We start from the raw sequence: 25968 nt of genomic DNA, 5'->3' as shown, positions 1-25968 counted from the left end.
ATCAGAAGCAAGGATGACTTTTATAATTCCAGGACTGGGACACTTGGAGGGTCTTTAAAAAGCAACCCAACCTGAATTTCTTCCTCATTCCCAATGGCGCATAGGGGTGCACCTTTCCCCACCTGATGATCTTCTGCTGCAACACCTCTGTGGGAATGTTGTGGATAGTAGGAGAGGATATATTGATTAAATAGTATCCTTCCTCACAGCACCAGTGAGCTGGTAGCATTCTCCTGTATATTGCAGGAAGTTGGTAGGTTTGTTAGAATCTCTTGAGTTAAGCTATCCAGTCTGGCTTGTCCAGATTGGATTGATCCTGGTAAATTCCCTTTGTTCCCTCTTAAAAAAGAATAAAGACACCACAGTCTTTTCTTGAAAGTAATAAGAAGTTTACTTACATTCAGTTCACAGTAGGATCCTGAAGGCAGGCTTTAGCTTGTACAGTGGGTTAAGTGTTTAATTCGTTCCAGAGGTCCGTTCTTAACCTGAAACTCTTCTTAACCTGAAGCACCACTTTAGCTAATGGGGCCTCCCGCTGCTGCCGCGCTGCCAGAGCACGATTTCTGTTCTCATCCTGAAGCAAAGTTCTTAACCTGAGGTAATATTTCTGGGTTAGCGGAGTCTGTAACCTGAAGCGTATGTAGCCTGAAGCGTATGTAACCTGAGGTACCACTGTAGTTACAGAAGACAGTGTGGGCTCGTCCCGTATGGGGATTGAGGCCATGTGCTGCTGGCTAAGAGCCAGCAGACAGCAAAAGCATCAAGATGGAATAAAGCGAAGGAGAAGGGAAGATGGCTGCGTGACCAGTCCTTTTATGGGGTCTCTTAGGGTTATGCCCATCTACCTGGTCTGACGCAGGGGGAGGATGCTCCAGGCCAGGTGTGACAGGAAGTCCTCCTGGCTGGAGCAACATTCCCCTGTGTGTCCACTCTAGGCAAACAGGAAATGTAGTATTTGACTGCTTTTGTGATGTTACATCCCACATTCTCCACTTTTCTCATAGGCAGGGTTGCTAAGAACCGGGCAATACGAAAAGCCAAGCAGAACAAGAATCAACACATTGAGTAGGCCCATCTGTATCAGTGATCATGCGACGGTCATCTCCAGGCTTGACTACTGTAATTCGCTCTACGCGGGGCTGCCCTTGAAGCTGTCCCAGAAACTCCAGCGGGTGCAGAATGCTGCAGTGAGGCTCCTCACGGGGTCTCTGCCATGGGAGCATATTCACCCAGTGCTTTTCCAGCTACACTGGCTCCCGGTGGAGTACAGGGTCAGATTTAAGGTGCTGCTTTTGACCTTTAAAGCCCTATACGGCCTAGGACCCTCGTACCTACGGGACCGCCTCTCCCATATGCCCCACGGAGAGCCTCAAGGTCCATAAATAGCAACACCCTAGTGGTCCCAGGCCCTAAGGAAGTTAGATTAGCCTCATCCAGAGCCAGGGCCTTTTCAACTCTGGCCCCGGCCTGGTGGGACGCTCTGCCTCATGAGACCAGGGCCCTGCAGGATCGGATTTCTTTCCGCAGGGCCTGTAAGACAGAGTTTTTCCGCCTGGCCTTTGGCTTGGAGCCAATTTGATTCCCTCCCCCTCTTTCTTTTTTCTTTTCCTTCTCCTGCAATGAGGCTACATTTTAATGTTTCAATATTTTAATGTTGTATTTTAATTTTGTTTGTAAGTTGTATTCATTCAACTTGTTTTTATTATTGCTTGTTAGCTGCCCTGAGCCCGGCCTTGGCTGGGGAGGGCGGGGTATAAATAAAAATTATTATTATTATTATTATTCCTGCTAAGTGCAGAACTTAAGGCTTTGGGGTAGCAGAACGCTGAACTCTTCCGGTGGCAAGTCTAATCCTGTTAGTAAGTCCAACAGCGTAGGATGAAAAACCAAATGAAAACATCAGGATTGTTCCCATAACATTTTTTTTGTTTGTTTCATCAGACTTGGAATAGAGGCATGGGAAAGGGTTTTAGCGTTTCAGTTCCAGGATAAACCCACCCGGAGCCGCCACTCAAGTAACTTGCCAAACGCAAATGCCATTCAGAAGACCTTCTCGAGAGTTCATAAATTTTACCTGCCATGCAAAAATGCACGTGACTTCACTCTGCTGGGCAGGATTATTGAGCCAGGATAAGAAAATGTTTTCTTTTTTTGATATGTAAGTATGAAGCATGGCAACAGCAACCACTGAAAATCAGAAAAATAAAGGAACAAAAAGAAAAAACCCACACCTTTTAGGGCTGATTCCGCACTCATAATAATACAGTGGAACCTCTACTCACGACCACAATTCGTTCCGGAGCCCCGTACGGAAGTCAAAGTGGGTTGCTGGGAGAGGCACCATTGTGCGCAGGCGGTGATTGCCCACCTCTGCGCATGTGTGAACGGTGATTGCCACTCCTACGCATGCGTGAACAGTGGCAAGCCCGCCGGTTACTTCTGGGTTTGCTGCGGACGTTGAGCAAAATGGACGCGAGCAGAGGTGGGACATAAGAAGAGGTCTGACTGTAATAATAATTGTTGATTAGTCATTTAGTCGTGTCCGACTCTTCGTGACCCCATGGACCAGAGCACGCCAGGCACTCCTGTCTTCCACTGCCTCCCGCAGTTTGGTCAAACTCATGCTGGTAGCTTCGAGCACACTGTCCAACCATCTCGTCCTCTGTCGTCCCCTTCTCCTTGTGCCCTCCATCTTTCCCAACATCAGGGTCTTTTCCAGGGAGTCTTCTCTTCTCATGAGGGAGCCAAAGTACTGGAGCCTCAGCTTCACTATCTGTCCTTCCAGTGAGCACTCGGGGCTGATTTCCTTAAGAATGGATAGGTTTGATCTTCTTGCAGTCCATGGGACTCTCAAGAGTCTCCTCCAGCCCCATAATTCAAAAGCATCAATTCTTCAGCGATCAGCCTTCTTTATGGTCCAGCTCTCACTTCCATACATCACTAAATAATAATAATAATAGTCTTTTAAAAGTCAAGTAGTTGTTTATCTGTTTGACATCTGATGGGAGGGTGTTCCACAGGGCGAGCGCCCTGGATGAAGGTCTGACGGTCTGTTTGAAAGTAGATGGGAGATTATTGGATCAATAAACTGTCAGACAGAATGAGCTAATACGCTTCTCATGCTGCCTTATACTGAGGACTCAGCTACATTAGTCAAAAAACATTTTGAATGTGTTAAAAACATGCAGCACCAGATGGCGCCAGAGAGCAAAACAATTTCTGTGTGATTTTTACATAGCGGGTTTTTTTTGTTATAATGATTTAATTTCTGACTTATATATAGCGTTACTTTTCCTGTGTGTAGATCCACCCTGAGTCAGACCATCTAACTCAGTATTGTCTACACTGACTGGTACTAACTCTCCAGGGTTTCAGGCAGGGACATTCTCAGACTTACCTGGAAATGTCAGCTCAGGATCTTCTGTATGCAAGAAAGATGCTCTCCCATTGAGCTATAGCGCACGTGCCAGAAAGACCTAAACACTGATGGTATGGGCACCAGAATAAGGTACAGGACTGTGGGGTTGGGGCAGGTTAGATATTTATCAAATATTGTATTTTTCGCTCTATAGGACGCACTTTCCCCCCTGCAAAAATGAAGGGGAAATGTGTGTGCGTCCTATGGGGCGAATGCAGGCTTCAGGAAGCTATCTGTAAGCCTTCGGAGCGCGGCGGGAGCGAATGCAGGCTGGGCTCCCAAGGCTTGCGGATAGCAGCCTGCAGCCCGAAGCTGTTCTAGCTTCGGGATGGCTGAGCAAAGGCTTGAAAGGCTGTCCCCGAAGCAAAACAGCGAGTTGGGGCGCTGCGCAGCCCTCCACCTCGCTGTTCTAGCTTGGGGATGGCTGCGCAAAGCCTCCGCAGGGCAGCGGAGTGCCTTCACCCCACTGCCCTGCGGAGGCTACAAAGGCTGTCCCCGAAGCCTCAAGCCTTTGTAGTGCAGCTGCACTCCAAAGGCTTCAGGGATCTTTGAGGCTAGCAGTGGGGGAAAGCAGCGCTTCCCCCCACCGCCAGCCCCACAAGCTTGGGGGGCAGCGGCAAGGCTGCACGCAGCCTTTGTGCTGTTCCCCGACCTGCTCTTGTACGCACCTTGAACACACCTTGTTTTAGAGGGGCAGAACAAGAAATCCCCCCCCCCTGTTCTCCCCCTCCTATGGTCCGGTGCGTCCTATAGAGCGAAAAATACGGTAATGCATGGTCCAGAGAAAAATTGAGAGAGAAGTTTAGAAATACTAGAAATCAGGTTTCCCCCCCAGAAACCTATTCCCATAAACCTATTTGTTACAAGGGAGCTTTGTACGTTCCTGTTCATTTTATGGAGTCACTGTTTATTTTATGTTTAGAAAAGCATTTGAACTGATATACTTGCAGGAGAACATCTGAGAAGCTCAGCCTAAAGGCGGTTGTGCAGCTTTTCGGATCTGCTTAATTTAGCAACCTTGAATAGCCCCCTTGTATTCCCACAACAGGAAAACACACACACACTACTAAAGCATTTGTAGGGTAGCAGCTCAGATTTACAAACTGTAAAGCTCCCCACAAATACTTTTGATAGCGACAAATCCTCCAGCATTGGAAGACCACCCAGCCTTTGGGTATTGTGTGATATAAAATGACCTCCTGATTTTTCCATCAGCTCAAACAGAGGAGCTTGTTGTACATTCGCATGATGTAATATGTACATATGGTAAAAACACTCATATGGCAACCTAGGGTGTAATAGGAGATACGTTGCTTGTTCTTTGAATTGCCATCAACTCGAAGAGAGAGAGAAACTACTTACTGCTCAGCTTTCCACTTAAACCTCGCTGCCTTAAAAGTGGACATTCAGAAAGCCAGAAATTAAATGTTAAGAGCTGCTTCAAGCTGAAATTCAATGCATATCAGATTCCACAGGGGCAGCTACATTAGCCTGTGGTAGCAAACAACATTAATGAACCCTTGTGGCGCTTTAAAAGCTAGCAAGACTAGTGTTGTGTGCAAGCCCATCTCCAGTAACGAAAGACTTACCTAGCGCCCAGTTTCCTTGGCATGTAGGTCAACAGAGACTGTGGAAAAACCAGAACATCCCATTTTTTTCTTGTGAGAGAACGGTGGCCACTTTGGACGCAATGATATCGTGTGATTTTGCGCTGTGATCCCCTCCCCCAAAAACACTTTGGGGGGGGGCTGTGATATCACGTGGTGCCCCCAAACACGTGTTTCTGGGCACTGTGCCCCAAAAAGCACTTTTTTTGGGTGGGGGGAAATCATGGCATGAAATCACGGTGCTGAAAATGGCTGCTGTTCTCATGTGAGAAAAAATGGGAAGAAGGCGTCCCGGAAGATTGTGTCCCGGATTTTGCCGCAAAGGTGTTGGAGGTCTGGGAATCAGCGTGTTTTTACATGAGTAGAATGTGTCCTTTTATTTAAAATGCGTCTCTGGGTTATTTGTGGGGCATAGGAATTCATTCACCCCCCAATATAGTCCAGCCACCCACAAGGTCTGAGGGACAGTGGGTTGGCCCCCTGCTAAAAAAGTTTGCTGACCCCTGTACTAAATGATGCACAGTGTGGTTCAAATGAATAGGGAGAAGTTTTCATCCCTTCCTCACAACACTGCGGTCATCCACAATGAAGCTGGATGATGGAAGATTCAGGGCAGGCCAAAGGAAGGGCGTTTTTATCGCAGTGTTATGTACCTGAGCCCGGCTAAGGCTGGGGAGGGCGGGATATAAATAAAAATTATTATTATTATTATTATTATTACTGAGCTGAATCCTAGAACAATAGGATCCAGAATGCAGCAGTCTGATTGGTCCACAGGAGCCACCCAATCCAGCTCCAGGTGGAAGTGAATCAGCGACCTGATTGGTCTGCAGGAGCAGCCAATCAGGCTCCTGGATGAAGTGAATCAGCAACCTGATTGGCCTGCAGGAGCAGCTAATCCAGCTTCTGGAGGAGGTGAATCTGCAACCTGATTGGCCTACAGGTGCAGCCCGGAATTAGCCAATCACGCAGGGCGCATTGTGTAAATAATGTATATATAGCGAGATGTTTTGGGGAAAGTTTCATTCATTGCTACTATGAGCTGAATAAAGAGCATGAAATTCACACTCAACTCGGAGTATACTTCACGCAGCGTGCTGTTAAATGGTGGAATCTGCTCCCGCAAGATGTCATGATGGCCACCAACATGGACAGCGTTAGAAGGGGTTAGGCAAATTCAGGGAGGGTAAAGCTATCGATGGCTGCTAGCCCCAAACTACTTTACTTACGAGACCACCTTAATTCACATGTGCCTAACTCGACCGCTTCGATCTGAGGAGCACCTGCTTAAAACATTTTTGTTTAGGCAAGCCTGCCCAGATATGTAGAATATCGACATCTGTTTTTAATCTGTTTTTATCACTGATTTTAATTATTTTTGAATGCTTTCAATAGCTGTTTTTAACTCTTCTGCTGCTAGTTTTATTGTCAATTGTTTTTGTAAACTGCTTGGAGGGTTGTTTTCTTCTTCTTACAATCAAGCAGTCTATAATTTGTGTGTGTGTGTGTGTGGTGGTTTTATATTTTATATTTTATAATATAGTGGTGTGAGAGAAAGGAGGAAATGGAATTCAGATTGTGAGCATTTTCAGCAGAGGAGAAAGATGGAGAAAATGTTCCCCTGCAGATATGGCTGCAATACGACTCCCATCATCCTATGCCCTTTTAAAATGCGTATAATTCAGAAGGCGATTGGGCCTTAGTTTGCCTACCCATGATTTAGTACATTGCTATGCATCATTTTATACATCTCTGTCCTGTCCATCCCCCTTACTTGGCTTTTGGCTTTTACCCCCTCAGAGACGTCCGCCCGTTCCCTTTCCTGGCCTTTCGTCCCAGGTGAGTTACCTGAGAGAAATTCCTATGAATTCCAGCTTCACACGCTACTGATGTTGGGGTGGGGGTGGGGGGGGCCTGCTCTCTTCACAGCTGACAGCCCTTTAAAAATGTTTCCTTGGCCTGAGGAGAACATACAGACTTGCTTCGGCGCCTCGAGGCACAATTTTTAGCCACATCCATGGAGACCAAGATCTATGACAACATCAAAACAAATCGGTCTATCAGTGGAATGTAACACTACATACTGAACCCATATATCATCGGAGCCACTTCCAAGAATTTCACCACACCTGCAAAGGGAAATTTCGCAAGACAATATAGACATCCAACTGCGGCTGTGAGCAGGAATATAAAATCCACCACAGGCTTTTATATTTTAATGTACCTTCCTTTACTCACTGCCCCCCGTCTTTGACCATGCCCACTCCAATAAAGAAACATACTAGGATTATTTTAAATCATCATAATAATTTTCCAATTTTATTATCGAACATTCTGGCTCTTCTGGCAGAGCTTTTGGAGAAAAGAAGATCCACCAGGTTTTTTTTTTACTGTTGCACAGGAAATCCCAAGATAATTGTTTGTCGCTTGCATAATGGAGGGCAAACTGGGTAAATCACTTTGAAATCTTTGCATTAGGTTAATTTGCAGCACAACTGCATAACACACATGCTCGGTTTACAAGCCACTCAATCGCCCCCAAGCATCACACATTCAGCGTATTTTTCAAGCCCTTAACATGGGAGCAACAGGGCCAGCCCAATACATTTGGGCACCTGAGGTGAACCACAAAATGGCAGCTCCTCACCAGGGAAGAAAGAGTTGAGTGAAGATTTACATTGGGAACAAGAAGCGGGGAATCAAATCAACCTAACATGTCAGTTGAAGTGGAAATCAAAGGCCGCCGCAGCGGGAAAGGGGACCACTCTGAATTATACTGGGTGGGTGCAGAGCCCAAGAGATGCCAGAGGGCATAGGAGCCAACTCCTACGAGCCGAGGTCCCTTCAGCCCCCCAATAAAATATTTGAGGCGGCACCCCCAAGTTGATGGGCACTGCTATTCCAATGGCGTGTGAGTGCCATGTCTTGTGATTGATTAGGTGGGACAGGGCTTACCTGACCCCCCCAATATTTTATTCAAGTTGGCATCCCTGCCAGAGGGCAGTCCCTGCCATTTCCTCCTTAGGGGTGACAGGAGACCAGCAGCACTTCCTATCTGCCAAGAGCCCGCTGTAGAGGGGCCATGGCAGGGCAACTGAGGAGGCGGCTGTGGGCAATGCATTTCTTGGAGGCTGGAACTGTTGCCCCTGTGGATTCTGCCGTCTGAGGCGGTTGCCTCACCTTGCCTCATGGGTGAGCCAGCCCTGATGAGCAAAGTACTGATCTTCTTCTTCTCCTTCATCTTCTTCTCCTCCTCCTCCGTAGGGCCTTCTCAGTAGTGGCACCTGCCCTGTGGAACGCCCTCCCAGCCGATGTCAAGGCAATAAACAACTATTTTACTTTTAAAAGACAACTGAAGGCAGCCCTGTCTAGGGAAGTTTTTAATGTCTGATGCTGTATTGTTTTTAATATTCGGTGGAAGCCACCCAGAGTGGCTGGGGAAAGCCAGCCAGATGGGTGGGGTATAAATAACAACAACTTCTTCTTCTTCTTCTTCTTCTTCTTCTTCTTCTTCTTCTTCTTCTTCTTCTTCTTCTTCTTCCTCACCACCTCCTCCTCCTCCTTCCTCTTCCTCTTCTTCATTAAGAAAAGCACCATTGAGCTAATCAAGTTTTATCAATTTTGTGCACTGAGATTATGGTCTTCCAGATTACTTATTTGAATCACCAATTAATATGCTGAGGAATCTATTTACAGCTTTGCGATTTCACACTATGCTCACAGCCTGTTTCATAGGGATGGAAGGGTGTGACAGTTTACTTTCCCTCGATTTCTCATTTTTCCAATCTTAAATTCAGTTCTTCACATTTCTGCAGGGAATTCAAATCTGACAGATTCATCTTTAAATGTGAACTGAATTGAAATTCTGCTACACCCACACCTGTACACAATCATTTGTGTACCTGGGGCCAGGAAGGAGTGAAAAATATTGTTCATTATGTGCAGGGTTTTGAAAAAATCTCTAAAAAATTTGATGTTTTGGAGCTATTTTTAAGGAAATTCGCCAAAAAATCAACACTTCCAACATTCCGTATGGGTTGTCATGTGTCCAGGTATTCCTGGACATTTTCATGATTTCCAGAAATTCCACCCAGACACTATTTCTGACAGATGTATCCTGGATATGTCTGGAAAACCTGAACGTAGAAGTCATATTGCTCCCTATAGAATTCTCCTAGGGATAAATTTCTTAAAGAAATTCCCCAGAGGGAGAAAAACATGTTGATGGATAGAGATAAATACACTGCACAAAAGTTTTCTATGGACTCTGCTGCAAATAAAACGTTTTAAATGTGTTGTAAAGTGCAATATACAAATGTGACACTAGATGGTGACAGCGAGCTATGCCAAATTCGATGTATTTTTCAAAACTTTTAAATATGTGTATAGATTCCACCTATGTTTTCCTTAGATCAGACATGTATAGCATGGGGTCCTATGTGCTGAGGACCATCAATGTTGAAATGTACAGTGGTACTTCAGGTTACAAACACCTTGGGTTACAAACACTTCAGGTTACAGACTCCACTAACCTGGAAGTAGTACCTCGGGTTAAGAACTTTACCTCAGGATGAGAACAGAAATCGTGCTCCGGCGGCAGCGGAAGGCCCCATTAGCTAAAGTGGTACCTCAGGTTAAGAATGGTTTCAGGTTAATAACGGACCTCCGGAACAAATTAAGTTCGTAACCAGAGGTACCACTGTACTTCTACACTGCTTGTATTTTTGTGATAGTCAGTGGCTTGTAACAAATATTTCTGACTGCCTGACCTCGGAGCATCAGGGACGGCACTACTGTTAGGCAGAGCGAGACAGCTGCCTCAGATGGCAGATACTGGAAGGCAGGGTTATGGCAACAATGTGCCAGAGGACAGACATTGTTAAGTTGTGGGTGAACATATCAGTGATTCTTCAAACAGCTCTTGTTTATTCACAGGCCAGAACAGAACTGAACTGAAGGGTTCAGCCAGCCTGCTTATATAGAGCTCCACTACAATGCAACAGTAACAACTTTCTGTAACTATCCAATCACTGAACATCACTTTCAATCCCTTATTTGCATATGTGGACCTGAGTGAAAACTATCTACAGTATCCCCTGCTGGCCCAGGGTGAGAACTTCAGTACATAACAGACATTGTGCCAGGTAATCCCTCTGCCCACAAAGTTAGCCTGCTGTTGCTCTCAGATGTAGTGCAGAATGCCATCCTGTCACACTTTCCCCTAATATAAGCATTCAAAGTGAACCAAATTTCTCCCGTGTCTCTAAGCCTGGGTGCCACTCACTCTATCATTGCCCCTTTCAGTAGCTCTTGCATTTTCAGCTCCTTGTCTTTTGCAGACTGTGTCTTTGCCCCCAAGTATCTGGTGAAGGTTTTGATCCTTCCCCCGGGGAAGTAAGAGATTGTCTCCCAGCCAACAAACTGCCAAGGTGCCCCTCTCCTCTGTGCAGCCTCTCCAAAAGCACAGACTCTCTCCTTCCAAGACATTCAGAAAATTTAGGCTGGCTCCCCAGGAATGTTGGCATTCGAGAGAGGTGCCCATTTGCATCTACAGGCTGGCAGAGCTACACATAGACGGGTGCACTCCAGTTAAAAGGAAATCTTTCTGGGTGGCATTATAAAATATCACAATTCATAGTGTGTGTGTATGAAATAGAACTCTCTAGACCCATAACAGACTTATCCAGAATTCTGTGAATGTTTTAGTGCTTGATTAAAGATTTGAAATGGATAATTTCGGGCTTCCCCCTTTATAAGCATTCCAGAGCAAAGACAGAGCTCTTCCTCTCCCATTAAGGTTTCATGTTACTATTTTTGATCCTCGCGACTCTTTTCTCTGTGTATAAAACAGCCAGTGCCTCTCAATAAGGCCTCAACATGTTGCTTCGCATTTCCTCGCTCGCTTCATCCCTGCGCCAGATCCTTATTTTGCTGTTGTTGTTATTTTAAAAGATCTCATGAGACAAAAATAGCCTTGTTAAATATTAGGATTAAAAGATAAAGGCCCCAGGACACTAAACACAGCTCCGGAGTTGGAAGGAGGGGGAAACTTGCTTGCCGTCATTTATAGAAACCATTTGGAGGCACTATTTATTTATTTTTTAATTAAAAACTGGGTACAGTGGTACCTCGGGTTAAGTACTTAATTTGTTCCTGAGGTCCGTTCTTAACCTGAAACTGTTCTTAACCTGAAGCACCACTTTAGCTAATGGGGCCTCCTGCTGCCACTGCGCCGCCGCTGCACGATTTCTGTTCTCATCCTGAAGCAAAGTTCTTAACCTGAAGCACTATTTCTGGGTTAGTGGTGTCTGTAACCTGAAGCGTATGTAACCTGAAGCGTATGTAACCCGAGGTACCACTGTACTGAGTTTTTGGTGGATTATTTCTCTCTCGCATACACACCTGCACTCAGACAGCCTCACGGTCGCACCCACCCACCTACCCAAAGTTACATTGAGCCTTGAAGTCTTATCCAGATGTTAAACTGTCCAGCCCAAACTCTGTACCACTTACCAGATTGTCACTGGCTTTGCGACATTTCAGACATTTTGGGGACCCCCCCTTAAGAATCAGAACAAGGGCAGGGGCCCTTTAGGTTAAAGCTACATTTCCTTTGGGGGAATTGTTATGTACTGAAGTTCTCACCCTGGGCCAGCAGGGGGATACTGTAGATAGTTCAGGTCCACATATGCAAATAAGGGATCGAAAGTGACGTTCAGTGATTGGATAGTTACAGAAAATGGTTACTGTTGCGTTCTAGTGGAGCTCTATATAAGCAGGTTGGCTGAACCCTTCAGTTCAGTTCTGTTCTGGCCTGTGAATAAACAAGAGCTGTTTGAAGAATCGCTGTGTCATCTGATATGTTCACCCACAACTTAGCAGAAATTGAGTTGGGGGACCGCAGAGGATGTAGGAAAGAATTAGAGCCCAAAGTGTTTGTGCTACATTTTTTGTCCGCCACCCTGTTTTCTTTCTCCCTCCGTGGCACCCCTTTTCTGCGACAGAATGGAGGAGTCCAGACCTTCCTGGATCTTCTACAGTGGAGTCCTCCAAATCAGAAAATGGTCATGCCACACCCTCAGGATGGGCAGCGGGAAGTACTGGCTCCATAGGCTCATATAAAGGTAAAGGTAAAGGACCCCTAAGGGATGTGGGTGGCGCTGTGGTCTACACCACTGAGCCTAGGGTTTGCTAATCAGAAGGTCGGTGGTTCGAATCCCCGCCACGGGGTAAGTTCCCATTGTTCGGTCCCATCTCCTGCCCACCTAGCAGTTCGAAAGCACGTCAAGTGCAAGTAGATAAATAGGTACCACTCTGGCGGGAAGGTAAACGGCGTTTCGTGCGCTGCTCTGGTTCACCAGAAGCGGATTAGTCATGCTGGCCACATGACCCGGAAGCTGTCTGTGGACAAACGCCAGCTCCCTCGGCTCATAGAGCGAGATGAGCGTGCAACCCCAGAGTTGTCCGCGACTGGACCTAATGGTCAGTGGTCCTTTACCTTTAAAGGACCCCTGGATGGTTAAATGCAGTCAAAGGCAACTATGGAGTTGCGGCGCTCATCTCGCTTTCAGGCCGAGGTAGCCGGCGTTTGTCTACAGACAGCTTTCTGGGTCATTTGGCCAGCGTGACTAAACCGCTTCTGATGCAACAGAACACTGTGACGGAAGCCAAAGCGCACGGAAACACCGTTTACCTTCCCGCCACAGCGGTACCTATTTATCTACTCACACTGGCGTGCTTTTGAACTGCTAGGTTGGCAGGAGACAGAACAATGGGAGCTCACTCCGTCGTGGGGATTCGAACTGCTGACCTTCTGATCGGCAAGCCCAAGAGGCTCAGTGGTTTAGACCACAGCGCCACCTGCCACCTTTGCTCATATAAGAACACTTATGGAACTTCCTTATACACCCTTCGCCTTCTACTTTCTTTGGTGACGTTTCCAGGTCACTTCTGGCTTCAGTGTGATATATTGGACGTCCCTAAAACGGTCGCTGCCTGTTCTTGCTTCAAGGGACCATCCAGCCTGTTATCAGCAGAGAATTCAGAGCAAAAGGTGTTATTGGGGCTTATTTGTTTCTCCAAGGATCCTAAATGTCGATGGTTAGGCTAATCGCCGGATGGTGCTCAGGCTTTTTAAAAAAACTGTCTTTACACGCAATTCAAAACAGGGCATCTGAGGGGTGCAGCACATCACTCATCTTTTAATTTGCATCCATCAGCAACGATTGGGGTGGCGCATGAAGTACATGGACAAAAGCCCTTAACTGAGCAACTGCATAATATTATTCCTAGCCAGAGACGGCTCAAAATTCCCAATTTTTACCAAAAGGCCCTGCCTTTTGCTAACGTATACACAAGCCTGCACAGAATAAACAGCCCTGTTTAACATCTGCTTTTGCCTAAATAGAAAAAGCAGTTGATATATTTCCCCACCCGCACCCTCTCTCCTTTCAATAGTGACAATAATTTATTCTGCTGGCCAGATGAAATAAGACTGCCCCCCCCCCCGTGGCCCACCCCCTGCCCCCAACAACAACCAGATGCGGCTTGTATCGTGCAGGTGTTCCCCCAGCTGGGAAATATGGAAATCTGCCATCCAGCAGGGATGATGGTTTGTGATAGAAATGCGAGGGCGTTAAAAATAATTCAAGTAAGAGGAGGCTCTTCTCCCTGGGGTGGAGTGGGGAGGGGGGCTCCCATATGCAGAACATACGATGGGGGAAGCAGCTGGGCTGCAGTTGAGCTGAAGAGTTATAAAGTTAGAAACGTATTTGGCCTTTTCAAAACATAAGCAACAGCCCGCTGCCATGGAAACGGATTTCAACAGTAAACTCCTGTTTTTTAAGACTTCCAAACATAATAATCCCATTAGACTCATGTTCAGGTGGTCTCAAAGAAGTGAATGAACCCGGTTACTATGTCCACGAGAGTCTTGTTTACTCAAGGCTTCTATATTTACCGCCAGCATCCACGTTTCTGGGAAGAGGCAGCATTTTACAATCGGTCCTATTTTAAGGCCCACGATCTTTGATAGTGGCAGAAGCAAAGAGAGGCAGATGAAAGGGGAGTTGGGTACTGTGTTGGTTGCTATTTTAGAGTGCCTTAGGAGCGCCTCCACCCCCATCGTTCTGCCCGGACACTGAGGTCCAGCGCCGAGGGCCTTCTGGCGGTTCCCTCACTGTGAGGAGTGAGGTTACAGGGAACCAGGCAGAGGGCCTTCTCGGTAGTGGCACCCGTCCTGTGGAACACCCTCCCACCAGATGTCAAAGAGAACAACAACTACCAGACTTTTAGAAGACATCTGAAGGCAGCCTGTTTAGGGAAGCTTTTAATGTTTAACAGACCATTGTATTTTAATACTTTGTTGTAAGCCGCCCAGAGTGGTTGGGGAAACGCAGCCAGATGGGTGGGGTATAAATAATAAATTATTATTAAGGTAGTACCTTAATAATTCGTTCTGGAGGTCCATTCTTAACCTGAAACTGTTCTTAACCTGAGGTACCACTTTAGTTAATGGGGCCTCCCGCTGCCACCGCGCCGCTGCCGCGCAATTTCTGTTCTCATCTTGAAGCAATGTTCTTAACCCGAGGTACTATTTCTGGGTTAACGGAGTCTGTAAGCTGAAGCGTCTGTAACCTGAAGCGTCTGTAACCCGAGGTACCACTGTATTATTCTTATAGTGCATATAGGAAGGCAGGCGAACTCTGGGCTTGTGGGATCTACTTTGTTTTTCACAAAAAACCGCAAGATCTGCCAACCAGAGCCACAGGTATCTTAACAGAAACGGTCCATTTGTCCAGCCTATGAGTTCTGCTGTCCACATTTCCGCAGCAGTTTGCAATATTATTATTTTTAAGAAGTTCCATGTGAATTTTGGGCAGTGGAACACAGAGGCAGTAATTGCCACCTTAGTTGGGCATAAGTCCTTTTGCTATTGTTCGCTGGTGCTGACTTGTGACAGGGCCTCTTCGGTGGTGGTTCCCTGGTGATGTAATGCTTTCCCTAGTGAGGTGTTGTTAACTTTCAGGAGGCATTTGAAAACATTCCCAGGTGACTGACTGGTTGTTCCTGGCAACCCTGTGATCAATAGGTGGAATAAAATTTGTAACTGCAATTGCTTTTTGAATTTTTAAATCTGTTTTAGAATGCTTTTCCTTTGTTTTTAAATTGTCTGTGCCCTGGGAAGGGCAGGATACAAATTCAATCAATAAACATGCAATACATTGACAGGAAGCATTTTTCCAGCTTGTTCTCAATTGTCCCTTTTCTGAATGATTCTGGGAAGATGCTCTCTCCCACTACGAAGTCACAGGCAGATGTGCAGCTGATGTAAACTTGTGTGTTTCTTTCACATTAGCAACACAATCCACTGACATATACCAGCTGCTGATCTGGTTTCTTTGAGCTGTCCTTTTAAGATAAAATAACTCGCAAGACAAAGCAAGTCCACTAAAAACAGGTTTATTTACTTATTTCTTTATTTTTTTTTATAAAAAATTGTACATCAAAGACTTCATTATGGTTTTTCGATGAAGAAACAGGAGAAGGTTTTACATATTACAAAGGGATCTATTCAGTTCCAGGTTTTACTACCGTTGGTTTTTTTTTAATGAACACTGTACATTTAGAATTGCAAATCTGAGTTATAAAACAGATATATAGGATGAGTAAGGCACTGCTGTATTGTAGAAAGTTTAACAAAGGGGAGCCAGCTCTTGGATCCCAAATTCTGGAAAAAAAACCCCAACACATGTCAAAGCCAAAAATGGTTTAAAAAAGAAAAAGAGAAGAACGTAGAAGCAGCTGTTTTTTCAATTGGGGGATCATAGTATACAAACATATATTCCCCCGCCCCCTCCTTTGCTCAGGAACTAGAAAGAAGCAAGCAACAATACTCATGCAGAAACATTCCTCCAAATGATGTTGTCTTTCCATTGGGAGCTTCACTCATTGTTGGCAAAGCTTCTTCCTTATGTCCCATTTTTCTTGGAAAAGATAAAATGGTAACAAGTGGTATGGAAACACCCGGTGCGAACTATTTTCTCTTTATGGTGCTCATTAATCCCGGATCAGTTAAACAACAAGAACACAAAAATCAAATAGGAGAGGAAAAAATAGGTGTCTGAGGAATTAATTCTTCTTTTTTTATAACCTCTATCCACATCGTTTAATGTGGGCGAGCTATCTTACTGTTAGATCTCTTAACGGTGTTAGATGGTCTTAACGGTGTGTCCGTAGGTGACTGTGGAGGCCAGTTCTGGATCTACACGTCCTTCCACAGTGGGGACATTGGTTTCCGGGCGGGAGTTGATCATTTGAACGGCCTGTTCTGACTGAAGCGCTTTGAGCACAACGTGGGTTTAGGGACAATGGGATGTACAAATAAACCACCTGAAGTGTAGGTGGGTTTCCACGAAGCACCCCTGCAGGTGTTCTTCAGTAATAACAGCAAGAACCTTGATTGAACTACAGAACTGGACAACAGGGGCAAAGCAACTGCTTATATACATTTCTGAAGGCCTGGGCCACTCCCACTCCCATTGTGATTGGCTGTCTAAACTTCCAAGCTGCGAATCATAACTCAGTGTTTAAGGGCCAATGGCAGAGGCCCAAATCCTGAAATGTTCTGTGATTGGATATCATGTATCGAATCAGAACACAGGGGCTCAGAATGCTTAGTCCAGACTCAAGCTCAGGCAAACACAGACCACTGAATACACAGCAACACCTATGGCAGGAGTGGGAAACCTATACTCTGAATGTCAAATGTCGTCCTCCGTTCCCCTGTATCAGGCCCTTGGAACTCTGCCTAGGCCACACCCCCTTCTCAGGCCACACCTCTTATCGGTCCTGTCCCGCCCCCTGCCCAAGTGCTTTTGCCTCGCTGAAATGCACGCTTGAACTGCGATGATGCCTCACTTGGAGGCATATGAATGAGTTTCTGCGTCGAAAACACAGACCTCTGCATGGCTGAAAAGTTGTCCTGCTGTACAAAGGCAGGAGTCACATCTGTTGCTTAACTCGCCTTCCCCTCTGGGCACACCCTCTTTTGCAGCTGGCCCCGCCCACCACTACCATGTGGCCTCTGGGAGGCTTCCGACGAGGGGCTGTGGCCCTTGGTCTGTAAAAGATTCCCTCCCTCATAGCTTCTATGATCACCAGGCTTTTGAACCCAAGAGCACTGTCCAGCCAGTACAAAGTGCATTCGAGTCCCGCTGATTTTAAACGTCATTGGGACATCAAAAGCGGCCCTCTCTGGCTGGGTCTCACCCTGCAGGTGTGCTTCAATGTGCGCACGAAGCTCTTGGGTACGCTAGCAGTACTATTTCGCCCACGTCTACAGATGAACGTAGAGTGGTACCTCGGGTTACATACGCTTCAGGTTACATACGCTTCAGGTTACATATGCTTCAGGTTATAGACTCTGGTTACCCAGAAATAGTGCTTCAGGTTAAGAACTTTGCTTCAGGATAAGAACAGAAATCGTGCTCCGGCGGCACGGCAGCAGCAGGAGGCCCCATTAGCTAAAGTGGTGCTTCAGGTTAAGAACAGTTTCAGGTTAAGAACAGACCTCCGGAACGAATTAAGTACTTAACCTGAGGTACCACTGTACTTGAAATTGGGCTTCTTCCATTGAAGTAAGCAGGGCATCCCGTGCAAACAGAACATCTGCGCTGGGCTCAGTTCCCCATAAAAAATCAGTGGGAATAGGTGAAACACTATCCAACCCAGGATCTCATACAGTGGTACCTCTGGTTGCGAACAGGATCTGTTCCGGAGCCCCATTTGCAACCAGAGCAGAACGTAACCTGTGCCTGCACATGCACGGGTCGCGATTTGCCGCTTCTGCGCATGCGCGAGACACCATTTTCAGCTTCTGCACATGCACGAGTGGCGAAACCCGGAAGTATCCCTTTCCGGTACTTCCGGGTCGCAACCTGAAAAGATTTAACCCGAAGCATCTTTAATCCGAAGTATGACTGTAACAGAAAAGTGTTAGCTCTCAGTCAAAACAAATTTTTACTTTTTTGGGGGTGTCTGTGGATAAAACAGTCTGTATCTGAAGGTGATGTCCTGCTATTCTAGAAAGAAAATGAGAAAGGCAACAATTATAGCCATATTCTCATTTCCAAACCGTGATGACTGAACGCATTGGGGGAGGGAGGGGTGAGATTTTGGTCTCTGGCCTTGTCCTTCTGCCTCACCAACCTCTGTGTATTCAGTGGAAGGTGTGGCTGGACCCCAGTTATGCATGAAAACTCTTTCATGCGATTGGAAAGCCTCTGTGATTGGGGTCCACAGAGCCAACGCACGTGCGGTTTCCATGTGCACAGCGCTCTTCCACCACTTCCATCGAACACATGAGGGTCTGGGGCAAAGCCAGTGGGTACGACCCCACTCTTCTCAGTGGGAATAGCGCTGCTGTGCAGTCGGTGTGCGACTTACGTGCGCGAGGAATCGGGTGGGGAGAAATGCCATCTTTATACAGAAGGTTTGCAATGTCCAGGTTATATTGCTGAAACACATATCCTACTCTTGAATTATAAGCATAACAGCGTGGTTACAAGTACTAATTTCCTTAATAAAGGAGTTTTCCCCTCCCCTTTAAAAAAAACCAAAACAAACACACCCCGTAAATTCTATAAATAAAGTCGTAAGTGCTTCATTTAAGGGAATATTTCTTTGGCTGCTGTGGGTGCTTGCGAGTGGCTTAGCTGCAGAGGCTAAAAGGGATATGGTCCTACAATTAGCGTCAATCTCAGCACGGAACTCGACCGATAGTTCATACTGTTGACGGTAAGCAGCTCCAGGTCAATGATATGTTCTCGAGGTCCCGTTAACGGTTTCACCAACACAAGCATTGCGCTCACAGAGCTTGTTTGCTGAAAGAAAACAAGGAATTGGAAGTTATCACCTGGAAATGTCTGTCTCCACCCCGCCCACCTGGGAGTAAGTTTCAAAGAGCGGTGTTTTCCCTGAGTTATGGATAGGGATGTTAGAGAGTGGAAATTGCCACCATGTCTGGAATGAACATTTGTCCAGCAAAATAATCGGTACTCTTGCTGCTGATGTCTGCAAATAATAGGTACCGTATTTTTCGCTCTATAGGACACACTTTCCCCCCTCCAAAAATGAAGGGGAAATGTGTGTGCATCCTATGGAGCGAATGCAGGCTTTCGCTGACGCCTGAAGAGCGAGAGGGGTTGGTGCGCACCGACCCCTCTCGCTCTCCAGGCTTCAGGAAACTATCCGCAAGCCTTCGGTTTCCGAGCACAATTCAAAGTGCTGGTGTTGACCTTTAAAGCCCTAAACGGCCTCGGCCCAGTATACCTGAAGGAGCGTCTCCACCCCCATCGTTCTGCCCGGACGCTGAGGTCCAGCGCCGAGGGCCTTCTGGCGGTTCCCTCATTGCGAGAAGCAAAGCTACAGGGAACCAGGCAGAGGGCCTTCTCAGTAGTGGCGCCCGCCCTGTGGAACGCCCTCCCATCAGATGTCAAAGCGATAAATAACTACCTGACATTCAGAAGACATCTTAAGGCAGCCCTGTTCAGGGAAGTTTTTAACGTGTGATATTTTACTGTATTTTTGGTTTTTATGGAAGCCGCCCAGAGTGGCTGGGGAAACCCAGCCAGATGGGCGGGGTACAAATAAAAAATTATTATTATTATTATAACAGCAAGCTCTGGAAGCGAAGGTGAAGTTGCACGCAACCTTGCCACCACTCCCAGACCTGTTCTGGGGGCTGGGGACGGGGGAAGCCCCTGCCCCAGCCCCGCGGCTAAAAACGAAGCCAAGACAGCGAGCGGGATGGATCCCACTGGCTGTCTTGGATTCTTTGCTCTTTGGGGCTGGGGGGGGGGATTTCCCCCCTTTATTTCCCCCCCTAAAAACTAGGTGCGCCCTATGGTCAGGTGCGCCCTATGGAGCGAAAAATACGGTAATGGATTCCTTTCCACTCCATAAGCATCGCACTTCCTTTGCACTGAAATGGTGCAGGATAATGTAATGATAATTACGTAAAACTCTCCCGCAGCAGAGTGAGACAAATAACGTCGTCTTTGACGGAAGCTGAACTGCAGCAGAACAGCCCCAAGGCTGCATGCGACAAACGGCCTCGGTCCAGTATATCTGAAGGAGCGTCTCCACCCCCATCGTTCTACCTGGACACTGAGGTCCAGCGCCGAGGGCCTTCTGGCGGTTCCCTCACTGCAAGAAGCCAAGTTACGGGGAACCAGGCAGAGGGCCTTCTCGGTAGTGGCACCTGCCCTGTGGAACACCCTCCCACCAAATGTCAAAGAGAAGAACAACTACCAGACTTTTAGACGACATCTGAAGGCAGCCCTGTTTAGGGAAGCTTTTAATGTTTGAGGCATTAACGTATTTTTAATATTGTGTTGGAAGCTGCCCAGAGTGGCTGGGGAAATCCGGCCAGATGGGCGGGGTATAAATAATAAATTATTATTATTATTATTATTATTATTATTATTATTATTATTATTATTATTATTATTAACACATGTTAGAATGAAAATCAACACCTTCTTACCCTCCCAGTTGCAGAGTTGAATTCATTTTATTTTTTTCAAATATCCCTAAAGCTCCTCTGGTCTGGCAGGGCGGTGTGAGAAGGATGCAACAGCCATGTGCCTTTGATCCTAACCTCGCTTTGCACATGGGCACATGACTGTTGCGTCCTCCTCATCCCACCCATGGGTGTCAGGGTGTGGGTGAGATTTGCCTGCCAAGGGCTGCATCAGGCAGCTGGGCTCTCACCTGTGGGGGGACAGGTGGTGCAGCATGGCCCATCTTGTCTCTGGTGGAGCTGGTGCTCTGGCAGTGTTGGCAGCGAGGGCTGGGCTGGCACAGCGGGCTTCATTCATGTGCCGGCAAACCGCACTATGCTGCTGCCCTTATGGGAGCTTTATGGAAACCCAGGCGAGCCGAGTCAAATTTTGTTAGCGGAAGTTGGCGTAATACTCACTCTCAGGACGAAGTCTCCGTTCTCATTTCCAGATTTGATCCGGAACGTGTTAATGGTATTGGGGTAAACGGTGGTCGCCTGGATTTGGAAGATATCAGACGGAGTCGTTCTTTCTGAGCGGATGCTCATGTATTTGTGCACAATGGAGTATGGAAGGTCTCGGCAAAGGGGGTTGGACACCAGGCAAACGCAGCGACTGTAAGACAAACCACAACGACTGAAAAACAAACTCCTCGCACCCGCGGGCTTTGCAGCTCTGAACGTTGCGAATGAGGCTTTGTTAAAAGATCTCTTAGCGGTTCCCCTTACTTTTCAGACGACAGCACGTAAGGCTCTTGGCAAGGGTTCCTCGGGTAACAGCGGTATCCGCCGTGATAGTTCCAGCACATTTCGTCCTCCCGGCATTCATGGCCCACTTCACATTCATTGATATCTAAGAGAGGAAGCGAAAGAAGTGAACCTTTAGAGTTTTGCTGGAAGAACCTCTGAACTGTTATACAGTGGTACCTCGCAAGACGAATGCCTCGCAAGACAAAAAACTCGCTAGACGAAAGGGTTTTTTGTTTTTTGAGCTGCTTCGCAAGACGATTTTCCCTATGGGCTTGCTTCGCAAGACGGAAACGTCTTGCAAGTTTGTTTCCTTTTTCTTAACACCGTTAATACAGTTGCGACTTGACTTCGAGGAGCAACTCATAGAACGCGGTGTGGTAGCCTTTTTTGATTTTTTAAAAGACTTTGGTGATTTTTGAAGCTTTTCCAAAACTTTCCCGACACCGTGCTTTGCAAGACGAAAAAAATCGCAAGACGACAAAACTCGCGGAATGAATTAATTTTGTCTTGCGAGGCACCACTGTAATTTAGATAGGCTTTTGTACAGTCATACCTTGGGTTACTGACGCTTCAGGTTGCGCGATTTCGGGTTGTGCACTGCGACGCACCCAGAAGTACCAGAATGGGTTACTTCTGGTTTCGGCGCTTGCACATGCGCTGAAGTGCTAAATTGCGCTTTGCAAGTGCTGAATCACAACCCGCGCGTGCACAGACGTGCAGGTCATGGGTTGAGAATGCTGCGGGTTGCAAACGTGCCTCCTGCACGGATCACGTTCGCAACCCGAGCATCCACTGTACTTGAATCTGCAGCAGATAGCTGCCTCTACTAAGCCGGCAGTAGAGAACCTCCAGCCCTGTGGCCTGATTATTTATTTATTTCATAAAATTGATATATTGCACGATTGTAAATAAAACATAGAAGCAGTTTACCCCCCCCAAAGATATAATTATCACTACAAATTTTACAGCCGCAATTTAAAACAGACAAAAAGTTAAAACCGCAATAGAATAGGCCAAAAAAAACAAATCAAAACTCATAAAAACTTTATAAGTGTTTGGGTAGGCTCGTCTGAGTATGAATGTCTTCAGCAGGTGCTGAAAAGGATGCACTAAACGACTTGGTTCTTACAAATGTGGAATGAGTTTTAGGTGGTCCTTGTGCCAATTCCACTGATCAAAGCGGTCGAGGGTAAGGTGATCTCGTATGTAAACCAGTCCCAAATTGTAAAGGGCTTGATATGCCAATAGTAACAACTGAACATGCCCCTTGTAGCAGATCAGCAGTTCAGTGCAAATTTTTTGAGCGCAGGTGATTTAAAACTATCTAATCCCTGCTCCTGCCAACCTAGCAGTTCGAAAGCATGTCAAAGTGCAAGTAGATAAATAGGTCCCGCTCCGACGGGAAGGTAAACGGCATTTCCGTGCGCTGTTCTGGTTGGCCAGAAGTGGCTTAGTCATGCTGGCCACATGACCCGGAAGCTGAACGCCGGCTCCCTCGGCCAATAAAGTGAGATGAGCACCACAACCCCAGAGTCGGTCACGACTGGACCTAATGGTCAGGGGTCCCTTTACGTTTACTTTAATCAACCCATAATTAAAATATGAAATGACATTAAAACATCTTTAATTAAACGACACAGTTTAAAAATGCAACGAACAGTTTAAAAAACCCAGTTAGAACAATGTCATCGTAAGTTCAGATCCAGGAGAATGCTTGCCTAAACAGGAGCCAGCGGCATGCCAATACTGATGACTTCTCTTTAGAGGGACGTGCTTTCCATAACTCTGATGACAGCACTGAGAAAGCTTGCCTGTGTGTTACCACAAGCCGATGATCACCAGGCTGGGGCAAAACTAACCTGATATCACTGGATGTCGTAACGATGCAAGGTGGGTGGTTGTGGTGGCTCCCCCTGTCAAAGGTTTTGTCCACATTCTGCTTGCTCCCTGCTTCCCAGGCTCGGGTCTGAGGGGTTGTTCATTTGTCCCACCACTTTCCCCAGAAAAACTGCTGTTTATCGCTGAATCGGAACAAACGCTAGTCCACAGAATAGCTGCTAAGTTGTGGGTGAACATATCAGACGACACAGCGATTCTTCAAACAGCTCTTGTTTATTCACAGGCCTGAACTGAACTGAAGGGTTCAGCCAGCCTGCTTATATAGAGCTCCAGTACAACGCAACTGTAACAACTTTCTGTAACTATCCAATCACTGAACGTCACTTTCAATCCCTTATTTTCACCTGAGTGAAAACTATCTACAGTATCCCCCTGCTGGCCCAGGGTGAGAACTTCAGTACATAACAATAGCTGGTTGCCATTTGCTCTGATTCAGCAGTAAATCAGTGGGACAAGTGGAAGTGTGGACAAGGGAAGGTTCTAGCCCATGAGTCAGATCCAGTTGTCTACCAAGTCACCTGGCTTCTGTTAACGGATCTTGGGGTTCTAGTGAAAAAATAAAGTAGACTCCACAAGTCTAGAACCCGCCCGCCCATAATATATAGCTGCCAGCCTCATGTATGCAGGACTTCCATTCATCTTAAACCAGGCCTACACCGAGTCCACCAATCATGTACTGTGGTCTGTAAGATGCTTAATATCTCCTCCACCTCTTCCTGGATCGTTGCTGTTCCCTACAGGGAGTGAAGAAGGTTCATCTGTCCCCTGCTTTGCTGTGCTGGTGGCAAGTTGCACAGGGGACATTTTGCACTGCCCATGTTGAAGAGATTTACAGGAAGAATCCTGAGACAATTAAAGACTCTTTAAAAATGGTTGTTATTGTTATTATTGATTTTTAATTTCAAGTAACAAAAATGCTCATACAAGGAAAACAGAGCTTAGCGGTTGCACAGAAAAAAAGAGAAAAGTAGTGGGTGATGGTTTTAGACGTTCCAAGAAAGGCTGTGATGGCCTGGGACTCGGAGCCAGAGGATTCTCAGTCCGCACTGGACCCTTTGCCTCATGCGGCAGCTGAACCTAGTCTGGGGCCTGATTCTGAAGAGCCCCAGTCTGCACAAGCACCAGGTGGGCCGAGTCAGGGGCCTGAGCCTGCCCTGGCTCCAGATGCGGGGATGACCTCGTTGCCTCCAGCTGGGCCATCACTTACAGCTGCTCCACTACCAGTTCGGTCAGGGGAGGCCTCTGGGTCTAGTAACCCACCTTCGTCTCCTGAGCTGCAGAGACTGAGGTCTGAAAGAAGGAGAGACCTGAGTACTCGCAGGAGGAGTACTCACCTTCAGGCGACAGGAGATGAGTCACTGGGGGATCAGGACTGGCCATTACCCCGACAGGCTGCTGGACCCCACCCCAGGTTGCGGGAGCAACGTTGCTGTTTGCCAGAACCTGCCTGTGATCCTGTGCCTGACCTTGCAGGGTTCCCTGCCTCATGTCCTGCCTTGGCCCTGTTGGACTGACTCCTCGTGGAACCCTTGGATTCGTGACTGGACCTGGACCGTGTTGCTTGGGTTACTTCTGGGCCCAGCACAAAGGCAATCAAATGAGAGTGTCTCTCCATAAGGTTCTACGAGTTGATGGAGGATGAAAACCATGGACGATTGTGTTAACAAAGTCGGTAAAGGGATACTATGCAGTATGTAGAAGGTGTGATTCTTCCTACCCCACAGATCAATATTGGTTTATATGTTAGAATCAAGGCGGCAGGAGTGCCACAAGAGAAATATGCTTACCTTGACAGTTTCTGCCTCTGATTAACTGGTAACCATCTGGACACAGGCAAGAATACCTCCCTGGTTCATTGACACATTGATACATGCAAATGTAGTTCGAAGTTCCGCATTCGTTGACATCTGTAAAACAGAGACATCTGCTAGACGCCATATTTTCCTCCGGTTTGTTTGTTTTTTAATAAAAAACTTGCAATTTATTTATTTGACTTCTATATTTATGCGACTTCATCATAAGATGCCAGGGCGGTTCATAAGATAAGAATACAAAGCAACAGTTGAGGGCAGGGAGCATTGGCCAATGAAATCTGGGGTCTGAAGTCCAATCAGAGTGAAGGCAACGCTTCTGCCTCTTATTCTGGCATCTTGTGTTTAATTTCTTTTTTTAAAAAAACCACACCCAGTAGCAGGGTCTTCACCGCCTGAGACATGTGCAGGCATCAAACAGGGGGAAAAGAAAAGGGGGAAAGTGACCAGGGCTTTTGACCCCAGAAAAGCACCCGCCATTTGAAGTGGGGGGGAAATTGCTAGTAAATGTTTTGCTCAGTTTTAACTGTGGGTTGAATCCGGTTAAGTCACTGCATGAGGGGAAGATCTTCTGCTCAGACAACAGAACTTCCTCTCCCCTCTTTTATCTGTATCCTGACCCACAACATCTATTCTGAAGGGTTCAAGGAAACCATGAAGTGGATTTAGTGTGTGTGAAGTGAAGAGAGGGGCACCTCAAAAGTCAAGGTTCGAGGGCAGAAATCTGGCTGAGTCTGGAATAACCTTGTGAAGTGAAAGGATATGAAAGAAGGATTTATATCTAGATGTTAGGATAGAGATGATAAAGAAAACAGGAAAACAGGAAGACACAATGAGAGATAAAGGAGGTGCTGTGGGATTGGTGGAAGTCAATGTCTTGTTGTTTTAGTGTTTATAATATTAACTTGTAAGATATGGATT

At 46.5% G+C, this 25968-nt stretch overlaps 1 protein-coding gene across 2 annotated transcripts in view; it reads right to left on the bottom strand.

Annotated features, from left to right (window-relative positions):
* Window positions 1-15470: 15470 nt before the first annotated feature.
* EFEMP1 (EGF-like fibulin extracellular matrix protein 1) overlaps window positions 15471-25968 on the bottom strand; it is a 70511-nt gene continuing 60013 nt past the window's right edge. For both annotated transcript variants that reach the window (XM_028725124.2, XM_028725126.2), the window contains 4 exons: window positions 25024-25143; window positions 21317-21440; window positions 21008-21203; window positions 15471-18908 (listed from right to left, as the gene is read on the bottom strand). In XM_028725124.2, coding sequence (XP_028580957.2) covers window positions 18750-18908; window positions 21008-21203; window positions 21317-21440; window positions 25024-25143 — 599 coding nt within the window. In that variant the 3' untranslated portion in view covers window positions 15471-18749. The remainder of the gene's footprint in view (window positions 18909-21007; window positions 21204-21316; window positions 21441-25023; window positions 25144-25968) is intronic.

The sequence above is a fragment of the Podarcis muralis genome, chromosome 3 (genome assembly GCF_964188315.1).
Source record: "Podarcis muralis chromosome 3, rPodMur119.hap1.1, whole genome shotgun sequence".
Classification (NCBI taxonomy): Eukaryota; Metazoa; Chordata; class Lepidosauria; order Squamata; family Lacertidae; genus Podarcis; species Podarcis muralis.
Note: the sequence above shows the minus strand (reverse complement) of the source record. Positions and strands in the feature narration are given on the sequence as shown.